General features: G+C 41.0%; 1 protein-coding gene across 24 annotated transcripts in view; it reads left to right on the forward strand.

Moving 5' to 3' along the window:
• The window catches only part of ank2b (ankyrin 2b, neuronal), an 874534-nt gene that overhangs the window by 778588 nt on the left and 83915 nt on the right, over positions 1–12031 (forward strand). For all 24 annotated transcript variants that reach the window (XM_073065114.1, XM_073065112.1, XM_073065128.1 and 21 more), the window contains one exon: positions 9599–9620. In XM_073065114.1, coding sequence (XP_072921215.1) covers positions 9599–9620 — 22 coding nt within the window. The remainder of the gene's footprint in view (positions 1–9598; positions 9621–12031) is intronic.

Below are 12031 nucleotides of genomic sequence, written 5' to 3' on the forward strand. Positions count from 1 at the left end.
GGTGGTTGTGATATTGGTGAGACTAGACGTAGCTTGGAGACCACTTCCACGAACATCTGCACTCCATCTGTCAGAAAAACCGAGATCTCCCAGTGGCCACCCATTTGAATTCCACTTCCCATTCCCATTCTCCATGGCCTCCTTCACTGTTGTGATGAGGCCACTCTTAGGATGGAGGAACAACAGGGTAGCCTCCAACTGATGGCATGAACATCGATTTCTCAAACTTCCAGTAATGACCCCTCCCACCTCCTTCACCATTTCCCATCCCCTCTCTCATCTTATCGCCTTGCCTGCCCATTGCCTCCCTCTGGTGCTCCTCCCACCCTTTTTTTCTCTTCCATGGCCTTCTGTCTTTCACCAATCAACCCAGCTCTTTGCTTCATCCTGCCCCCTCCAGGTTTCACCGATCACCTGGTGGTTCTCCCCTCCCCCACCTTTCAACTCTACTCCTCAGCTTTTTTTCTCCAGTTCAGCTGAAGGGTTTTGGCCTAAAACGTCAGTTGTATTTTTTTTTCCATAGATGCTACCTGTCTTGCTGAGTTCCTCCAGCATTTTGTGTGTGTTGCTCGGATTTCCTGCATCTGTAGATTTGTTTTTGTTTGTTACAAATACTGCAGGCATTCAGATAAAGTGTCCTTACACCACTCACTGTAGCTCTAAAATCTGGTAATCTTTGTCTCTTATGCATTTGACTTTTCTGCACTCCACCCTTACTTTTCTCTTTTTTAACTTTATCCACACTTTTCTCTTTTACTTTATCCACACTTCTCCACTCTGTTGAACCCACCCCCATGCTATTTAGTTTAAAGCCTTATCCACAACCCTAGTTATGTCATTCACCAGGATCCAGGCCCCATCACAGTTCAGGTGGACCCCATCCCAATGGAGCAGCTCCCTCCTTCCCCAATACTGCTGCCAATTTCTTATGAATTCAAAGCCATTTTTCCCACACCAATCCTTGAGCCACACATTTAGCTCCCTAATCTTCTTCACCCTGTGCCAATGTGCACGTGGCTCTGGTCATAATCCAGAGATTACCACCTTTTTGGTTCTGCTTTTTAATTTAGTCCTTTGCTGCTCAAATTCCCTCAGCAGAGCCTCTTTCCTCATTCTGCCTATGCCTTTGGTACCCACATGGACCACGACAATTGGATCTTCCCCTCTCACTGCAAATTCCTCTGCTGGTCAGATAAAATGTCTCACTCCCGGGCACCAGGCAGACAACAAAGCCTTCGGTATGTTGTATCCTCACGACAGAGAACTCTGTCTATTCCCCAGACTATACTATCCCCAATTACCACTACATTTTTCTCCCCCCTCTTGAATGGCTCCCTGAGCTACAGTGCCACAGTTAGGTTGCTCATCCTTTCTACAGCCCCACTCTCATCTACACAGGGAGCAAGAAGAATTATGTCTTCCCAATAACAAGGTGATTAAAACTGTGCACAGTAGTCCAGGTGCAGTCTAATCAACAGATTGTACAACTGCAACTTAACAGTCCAGCTCCTGTACTCAGTGCCCTTTCTGAAGAAAGCCAACATGTCAAACACCTTCTTTGCCACTCTTGTCAAACTGTGACTTCACTGAAAGTGAAGTATGCACTTTTATTCCTTGTTCCCTCTGTTCTAAGATACTCTCCAGGTCCCAACCATTCACTAACAGACCCAATCTCCTGCCTTTAGAGATGTCCTGCCTCGGGGTATATTCCTTCATGCCCTGGCTTAACAAGAATCTATCAACCTCTGCCTTAAATATATCCAATAACTTGGCATCCACATCTGCCTACAACAATGAATTTCACAGATTCATCACTCTCCGGCTAAAGAAATTCCTCTCTATCTCCATTCTAAAAGGCCACCCCTCTATTCTGAATCTGTATCCTCAGGTTTTGGCAAACAGCTTCTCCAGATCCACTCTATCGAGGCATTTCAGCATTTTATAAATTTCATTCTTCTGAATTCCAGTCAGTGCAGGTTCAAAGCCATCAAACACTCTTCATATGATAAGCCTTTCATTCCCAGAATCATCTTTGTGAACCTCCTTTAAACCTTCTCCAATGTAAGAACATCCTTTCTTAGATAAGGGGCCAAAACTGCTCACAGTACTCCATGAGGCCTCACCGGTGCTTTATAAAGCCTCTCACACGCACAAAATGCTGGAGGAACTCAGCAGGCCAGGCAGAATCTATGGAAAAGTGTGAGCAGTCAACATTTCGGATCTCAGCTCACTTTTTTCCATAGATGCTGCCCAGCCTGCTGAGTTCCTCCAGCATTTTACGTGTTGCTCGGATTTCCTGCAACAGCAGATTTTCTCTTGTTTGTGACTCAACATTACATCCTTGCTTTTATATTCTAGTCCTCTTGAAATGAATGTTAATAATGTTTGTCTTCCTCACCACTGACTCAACCTGCAAATGAACCTTTAGGGAATCCTGCACAAGGACTCCCTAATCCCTTTGCATCTCAAATTTTTGATTTTTCTCTCCATTTAGAATATAGTCAACCCTTTTATTTCTTCTACTGAAGTGCATGACCATACAATTTGCGATGCTATATTCCAACTGCCACTTCTTTAACTATTCTCATAATCTGTTTCAGTTCATCTGTACCTTCTCTACTTCCTCAAAACTACCTGCTCCTCCACTTACCTTCATATTGTCTACAAACTTGACCAGAAAGCCATTAATTCTGACATCGGAGTTATTGGCAAATAACGTAAAAAAGAAGCATTCCAACACAGATCTCTGTGGAACACCAACGGTCACCGACAGCCAGAAAAGGCTCCCTTCACTCCCACTCTTTCCCTCCTGCCAATCAGCCACTGTTTTATCCATGCTTGTATCTTTCCTGTAAAACCATGGGCTTTTAACTTGTTAAGCAGTCTCATGTGTGGCACCTTGTCAAAGGCCTTCTGAAAATCCCAGTAAACAATATCAAACGATCTCCTTTGTCTACCCTGCTTGTTATTTCTTCAAAGAATTGCAACAGATTTGTCAGGCAAGATTTTTGCTTGAGGAAAACATGTTGACTATAGCCTGTGTGCCTCCAAAGTACCCTGAAACCACATCCTCAACAATCAACACCACATCTTCCCAACCAGTGAAGTCAGAACTGGCCTACAATTTCTTTCCTTCTGCCTCTCTTCCTTCTTGAAGAGTGGAGTGACATTTGCAATTTTCTATGCCCTGGGAACCATGCCAGAATCAATTGATTCTTGAAAGATTATTACTAATGCTTCCACAAACTCTTCAGCCACTTCTTTCAGAAGTCTGGGCTATAGACCATCTGGCCTAGGTGACTTACCTTTCTGTTTCCCAATAACTTTCTTTCTAGTTGTGGTAACTTCATACACTTCATGTCTCTTGACACCTGGAACTGACACCTGCTGGTGTCTACCACAGTGAAGACTGAGATGCTAAATACTTATTCAGTTAATTTGTCATTTCATTGTCTACCTCTCCAGCATCTTTTTCCAGTGATCTGATATCCATTCTCACTTCTCTTTTATACTTTATGTAGCTGAAGAAACTTTTGGTATGCTCTTTATTGGCTAGCTTACTTTCATATTTCATCCTTATCTTCTTTTTAACCTTTTTAGTTGCCTTCTGTCGATTTTTAAAAGCTTTCCAGTCCTCTAATTTCTCATTAATTTTTGCTTTATTATATGCCCTCTCTGGCTTTTAAGTTGGCTTTGATTTCTCTTGTTAACCACAGTTATGCCATCTTTCCTTTAGAATACTTCTTCATCTTTGTATATATGTATATAACCTGTGCTTTCCAACTGCTTCCATAAATTCCTAATACCTTAATCCCTGCTAGTGTTGTTCTCCTATCAATTTAGGCCAGCTCCTCTCTCATGCCTCTGTAATTCCCTTTACTCCACTGTAGTACTGATACACTAGATTTTAGAATCTCCTCAAATTGCAGGGTGAATTCTATCATATTATGATCACTTGCCCCAAGGGTAAATTGATCCTCAACCCACTTAACTAGCTTATAAAGAATCTTCCCCCCCCCCCCATAATTTTTGTCTAACCTGCTTCACTGTCTACAATACCACCTATTTGAGGTTATCATTTACAAACTTACTAAACATACCTTGTACATTCAGATTGTTTATATAAATAACAAACAACAAAGGTCTTACCACCAACCCCCATGACACACAGGTCTCCTGTACAAGAAACGGTCTTCACCACCACACTCTGCTTTTTCCATCGAGCTTATCATGAATCCAGTTAGTTATCTCTCCTTGGATCCTATGTGATCTAAATCTTACTTCGCAGATTAGCTTACCATGTGGAACCTTGTTAAAAGTATTGCTAAGGTTGACATAGGCAATATCCATTGCCTATCATCATGTCTTCTGATTAACCTTTTGAAAATCTCAGTTTTGTAAGACCCTATTTCCCATGCACAAAGCCATGCTGACTATCCTTCATTATATCTTGTCTATCCAAATATTGATAGATGCTGTTCCTCAGAATCCCTTCCAGTAATGTATTCACAGCTGATGTCAGACTCACTTGCCTCTGGCTGTTTGGCTTGTCATTGACATGAAGTTATATAGCACTTAAACAGGCCCTTTGGCCTATCTGATCCATGCTGCCCAATCCAAGCTACTAGCCAGAATTTGACATTCTAACCCTTTCCAAAGCCTGTACCCGTCCAACTGTATTTGAAAGTTGTTATTGTGCCTGTCTCAATGACTTCCTCTCCAACTCATTCCATTGTTATAGCACCCTTTGCCCCTCAACTTCCCAGTAAATCTTCCCCATCTCACCTTAAACCTATATATTCTAGTTCCTGATTCCCCAACCCTGGGAGAAAGACTTAGTGCATTCCCCCACTCTATACTACTCATGATTTCATACATCGCTATAAGATTGTCTCTCAATCTCCCACCCTCTAAGGATCACATCCTAGCCTGTCCAACCTCTCTCTGTAACTCAGACCCTCAAATCCCAGTAACACCCTTGTAAATTGTTTCTGCACTTTTTCCAATTCAGTAACATCTTTCCCACAGCAGGGCAACCAGATCTGAACACAATACTTCAAGTGCAGCCTTAATAACATCATGCACCATGATCTCCTCACCTTTTATATTCAATGCTCTGACTTATGAAGACCAGCATGCAAAAAGTCTTCTTCACCACCCTGTCTACTTGTTTGTGACTCCATGTTCAGACAACCATATACTTGTACTTCTATGGTACAACATTTCCCAATGCCCTGCCATTCACTGTGGAAGTCCTACCTGGATTTGGCTTTCCAAAGTGCAAGACCTGAATTAAGCTCCATTTGCCATTCCTCAGTCTACTTACTCAACCAATTAAGATTCCCCTGTAATATTTGATAAACATTCTTCATTGTCCACTCTACCACCCTTTTCAGTATCATCTGCAAATTTATTAGCCGTGGTCCAAGTCATTGATATAATTGAGAAACAACAATGGGCTCAGCACTAACCCTTGAGGTATTCTGCTAGTCACTAGCCTCCAGCTGTAGCCAGTAACAGTTTATAAGTTGCACCAGCATCTAACTATTCTTTAAAGCAAGACTCGTGTAGACAGATAACCTGTATGTTGCCTTGAACACCTCATCTATCTATGCTGCCACTTTCAGAGATCCTTGAATTTGTACACTCTGTCCTCAATACCCTTTTAGGGCTCCTCCAATTACTTTTTACACCCTATCCATTGTAGTCTTCTCAAAGAGTATCAACATATCAGTATTAAATTCTATCTGCCATTCCTAATTGGTCCATCAAGCCTGCTCCGCCATTTCATCATGGCTGATCCAATTTTCCTCTCAATCCCAATCTCCTGCCATCACCCCATATCCCTTCGTTACCTGACCAATCAAGAATGCATCACTCTCTGACTGTGGCAAAGAATTCCACAGATTCACCACTCCCTGACTAAACAACTTCCTTTTCCTCTGTGTTCTAAAATGATACTCCTCTATTCTGAGGCTATGTCCTCTGCTCTTAGACTCCCCCATCACAGGGAACATCCTCTCCACATCCACTCTGTCAAGAGTTTTCATCATTTGATAAGTTTCAATGAGGACATCCCTCATTCTTCTGAATTTGAGTGAATACAGGTCCAGAGCCATCAAACGCTCTTCATATGACAAGCCATTCAATCCCAAAATCCTCTTTATGAACCTCCTTTCAACCCATTTCAGTTGCAGCACATTCTTTGTACAATAAGTTGCCCAAAACTGCTTACAGTACTCCAAGTGAGGCCTCACCTGTGCTTTTTAAAGTGTCAACATTATATTCTTGCTTTTATATTCTAGGCCTCTTGAAATGAATGCTAACCGCATTTGCCTGCCTTCAGCACAGATTCAACCTGCAATTTAACCTTTAGGGAACTCTACACAAGGACTCCCAAGTTCTTTTGTACCTCAGATTTGTGCATTTTCTCTCCATTTAGAAAAAAGTCAATCCTTTCTTCTACCAAAGTGTATGACCATACTCTTCCCAACCTGTATTCCATCTGCCACTTTGCCCATTCTCCTAGTCTGTCTTGGTCCTCCTGCAGCCACTCTACTTCCTCAAAACCACCTGCCTCTCTATCTGTCTTCATATCGCCTGCAAACTTTGCAAAAATCCATCAATTCCATCATCTAAATCATTGACATATATCATAAAAAGAATCGGTCCCAGCACAAACCTCTGTGGAACACCACTAGTCACCGGCAGGCACTCAGGAAAGGCTCTCTTTATTCCCACTCTTTCCCCCTACCAATCAACCACTGCTTTGTCCATGTTAGGATCTTTCCATAATACCATAGGCTTGTAGTTTGTTAAATAGTCTCATGTGTGGCACCTTGTGAAGGGCCTTCTGAAAATCCAAGTACACAACATCAACTGATTCTCCTTTGTCTATCCTGCTTGTTGTTTCTTCAAAGAATACCAACAGATTTGTCAGGCAAGATTTTCCCTTGAGGAAACCATTTACTACAGCCTATTTTATCCAATTGCCCTGAGAACTCATCCTTAATAATCAACTCCAACATCTTCCCAACCACTGAGGTCAGACTAACTGGTCTATAGTATCCTTCCTTCTACCTCTCTCCCGTTTTGAAAAGTGGAGTGACATTTGCAATTTTCTAGTCTTCTGGAACCATCTAGTGATTCTTGAAAAACTAATGCCTCCACAATCTCTTCGGCAACCTCTTTCAGAACCCTGGGCTGTACACCATTGGTCTAGGTGACTTGCCTACTTTTAGACCTTTCAGTTTCGCAAGACCCTTCTCTCTAGTAATGGTAACTTCACACACCTCATGACCCATGACACCTGGAACATCCACCATACTGCTAGTGTATCTTTATGTATTATATATTAATATTATTGGATTTCTTTCTTTTGTGTTCCATCTTTACCTTTGAAATCTTCCTAATCTTCTAATTTCCCAGTAACTTCTGCTCTAGTATATGTCCTCTCTTTGGCTTTCATGCTGGCTTTGACTTTTCTTGTAAGCCACAGTTGTGTCATCCTTCTTTTAGAATATTACTTCTTCTTTAGGATGTCTATATCCTGTGCCATTCATATTGGTTCCAGAAATTCCAGCCTTAGCTGCTGTGCTGTCATCTTCACCCATGTACTTTTTCAGTCAACTCCTCTCTCAAGCCTATCTAATGCCCTTTATTCCACTGTAATACTGATACATCTGATTTTAGCTTCTCCTTCTCAAATTTCAGGATGAATTTGAGAATATTATGATCACATCCCCCACCCCCCCAGGGTTATTTTACCTTAAGCCCACTAACCAATTCCAGTTCAGTGCACAACACCCCATCCAGAATAACTGATCCTCTGGTGGGCTCAACTACGAACTGCTCTAAAAATCTATTTTTAGGCACTCTAGAAATTCCCCCTCATAGATTCCAGTACCAATCTGGTTTTCCCAGTCTACCTGCATATTGAAATCCCCCATGACTTTTGCAATATTGCCCTTGTGGCATGCATTTTCTATCTATCTATCTCCCATTGTACTTTGTAGACCACATCATATTACTGTTTGGCACTCTATACACAACTCCCATAATGACCTTTTTACCCTGGCAGTTCTTTAGCTCTATCCACTATGATTCAACACCTTCCGACCCTGTGTCACCTCTTTCTAATAATTGGATTTCATTGTTTGCCAACAGAGCAACTTGTACCTTCCTGCCTGTCCCTTTGATACAATCTGTATCCTTGGACATAAAGCTGTCAGCTATAATCTTCTTTCAGCTATGATTAAGTGATGTCTACAACACCATACCTGCCAATCTGCAATTGTGCTACGTTCATCTACCTTATTCCATATAATGCATTCAGCCCTGTATTCGCCTTTTTCGATTTTGTCTGCCTTTTGCATTGCATCACATTCTGTTGACTGCAATTTTGCCCAATCAACAGCCTCTCCTCACTACACATTACCTCTGTTTGTAAACCAGCTACTACATCTTCAGCACTACCATCTGGCAACATCATCCATCAAAATGGACTATATTGTGGCTTTGTATTAATAGATACATAACTGCTTAATTTTTCAATGATAAAATGTTGCTGCTGAGAAAATGTACTGGAAATATTATTTGTGTTATGCTATGCTATGTTGTGCTATTCTTGTTGTCTGGTTTTAAATATAATATTTTACATGTGCCAAAAAGGTATACATCTATGTACAATAAAATTGACTGAAGTAATTCTCTGACATTGTCGATAATATTAGCCCTGAGCCACTGGAGGATGTGTTTTGCAGCATAAAGGTCACTGTACCTCAATGCATCTGATTTGGCCTTCTCTACATTGGTGAGACCTATCATAAATTGGGGGACCACTTCATTGAACACCTCCGCTCCATCCACCAGAAGAGGAACTTCCTGGTGGTTAAACATTTTACTTCCCATTCCCATTCCCATTCCCATTCTGATGTGCTGGCCAAGAGGAGGCCACCTTGATGAAGTGGAGGAGCAACACCTAATCTTCCATCAGGGGAGCCTCCAATCTGATGGCATGAATATTGATTCCTTCTGAAAAGATTTCCCCAACCCCTTCTTCTATTCCGCACTCTGACCTTTTACCTCTTCTTACCTGCCTATGAATTCCCCCTGTTTCTTCTCCTCCTATTGTCCACTCTCCTCTCCTATCAGATTCCTTCTTCTCCAGTCCTTGACCATTCCCACATACTTGGCTTCACCTATCACCTTCCAGCTAGCTTCCTTTCCTTCTCCCCATCTTTTTATTCTGATATCTTCCTCCTTCCCTCTCAGTCCCTAAGAAGGGTCTTGACCTGAAACATTGCCTATTTATTCATTTTCATAGATGCTGCCTGATCTGCTGACTTCCTCCAGCATTTTATATGTGTTGCTTTGAACTTTCAATTGTTTGGATCTCCCTTAATGGAGAAACATTGCCTCCATTCGATCAGGGACATCAGGGAATTTGTAATTTGAGGGATTGTGATTAAGGTGGCTTTGTTTTACCACTCCTTTTCCATTAAGTCATTCTAGCTATCCAAAACAAAACTGTTAAAAAGAAAAGACTGTTATTGATGAAGATCATTATGTATTTATTTTGTCCTTTTATTATTTGCAGGTGACTGGAACTCAAGATAAATGTAAGAATAATTTCTGTATGTACAACAAAGTTAATAATATCAGGAGAGTACATAATATTTAAAATAATTTAACAACCTGTTATTAATGCTTGTAGATATATCAGTAATTATATTCATATTAATAATATTTAATAATTGTTTAACTGATTAAAGCACCAGTGTTTAACATATGCTTATATGGATTAATAACTGAATAATCATCTGAACATCCACTTTCCTTTAACATCCCTTATGGTCCTGCTGTGCCTGTGGCATTATCATGAAATTCTTTCTGTTTTTCACATTAAATCTGAAATTACATGCTCCTTGATGAGCAGAGGGCATGCCTATTCCATATCTCACATGACATTTTGTTCAATTATCTTTTTGAAATGTTCAAACATCAGAATGGCATTTACTGTGGTGAAGTACAGTTGATATTTTCATACTAAAGACTAAAGCCAAAAATGAAATAGAAATATCTAACAACAACTTATAAATCACTTTGTTGGCATTCCTGGAGGTAAATTTATAGTACCTCAGACTATTAGACTATTATTACGAAAAAATATTTTCGTTGTATTGTAGAGTTACAGTTCTGTTCTTTAAAATTTCAGACACTAGTTCTGAAAATGTTTTGGTTTTGGTAAAAGCAAAACTACACTGGTTATATGGAGCAAGAATGTGTCCAGGAAGCTTTCCTAAGTAATGCATCAATGACCTACCAGAGAGGGAGCAACACTCAACCTCCTCTTGAGAAACAAAGCAGGGCAGGTGTTTGATTGTCATTGAGGGAGCAACTTTGAGACCATTGGCAAGATTCTATTAGTTTTAAAGTAGGTATGGAAAAAAAGTAGAGTTGGCCCAAATAGTAAAGCCCTAAATTGAGGCAACACTAATTTTGATGGCTTTCAACATGATCTGGGAAAGATTAAGATAAAGGAACTTATAGCAAGTGGAGACTTTTTAAAAGAAAGCATGAATTCAGGACCAACATATTTCAGTGGGAGTGAAGGACAAGACTAATAGAATTAGGAAACCTTTGTTAACAAAGGATTTTGATGGTATGGTCAGGAAAAAGAACAAAATAAGGGAGGAGTGGAAAAGGGAATCCTTGGCAAAAAAGTTAAAGGAAAATCCTAAAAGATTCTGTATTAATATCAAAAGAGTAACAAAGAAAAGAATAGGATAAGATGTGAGAGTATAGGACCAATCAAGTGTGACAGTAGAAAAGTGTGTATGGAACCGGAGGAGATAGCAGAGGTACTTAATGAACATTTTGCTTCAGTGTTCACTACGGAAAAGGATCTTGGCGATTGTAGGATTGAATTACAGTGGACTGAAAAGCTTGAGCATGTAAATATTAAGAAGATGTGCTGGAGCTTTTGGAAAGCATCAAGTTGGATAAGTCACCGGGACCGGATGAGATGTACCCCAGGCTATTGTAGGAGGCAAGGGAGGAGATTGCTGAGCCTCTGGCAATGATCTTTGCATCATCAGAGGGGACAGGAGAGGTTCTGGAGGATTGGAAGTTTGCAGATGTTGTTCCATTATTCAAGAAAGGGAGTAGCTATAGTCCAGGGAATTATAGACCAACGAGTCTTACTTCAGTGGTTGGTAAGTTGATGAAGAAATCCTGAGAGGCAGGATTTATGAACATTTTGGAGAGGCATAATATGATTAGGAATAGTCAGCATGGGTTTGTCAAAGGCAGATCGTGCCTTATGAGCCTGATTGAATTTTCTGAGAATGTGACTAAACACATTGATGAAGGTAGAGCAGTAGATGTAGTGTGTATGGATTTCAGTAAGGCATTTGATAAGGTACCCCATGCAAGGCTTATTGAGAAAGTAAGGAGGCATGGGATCCAAGGGAGCCTTGCTTTGTGGATCCAGAAATGGCTTGTCCACAGAAGGCAAAGAGTGTTTGTAGATGGGTCATATTCAGCATGGAGGTCAGTGACCAGTGGTGTGCCTCAGGGATCTGTTCTGGGACCCCTTCTCTTCATGATTTTTATAAATGACCTGGATGAGGAAGTGGAGGGATGGGTTAGTAAGTTTGCTGATGATACAAAGGTTGTGGATAATGTGGAGGGCTGTCAGAGGTTATAACAGGACATTGATAGGATGCAAAGCTGGGCTGAGAAGTGGTAGATGGAGTTCAACCCAGATAAGTGTGAGGTGATTCATTTTAGTAGGTCAGATATGATGGCAGAATATAGTATTAATGGTAAGACACTTTGTAGTGTGGAGGATCAGAGGGATCTTGGGGCCTGAGTCCATAGGACACTCAAAGCTGCTGTACAGGTTGACCGTGTAGTTAAGAAGGCATACATGCGTTGGCCTTCATCAACCATGGGATTGAGTTTAAGAGCCGAGAGGTTATATAGAACCCTGGTCAGACCCCACTTGGAGTACTGTGCTCAGTTCTGG

Source organism: Hemitrygon akajei, chromosome 13 (assembly GCF_048418815.1).
Source record: "Hemitrygon akajei chromosome 13, sHemAka1.3, whole genome shotgun sequence".
Lineage (NCBI taxonomy): Eukaryota > Metazoa > Chordata > Chondrichthyes > Myliobatiformes > Dasyatidae > Hemitrygon > Hemitrygon akajei.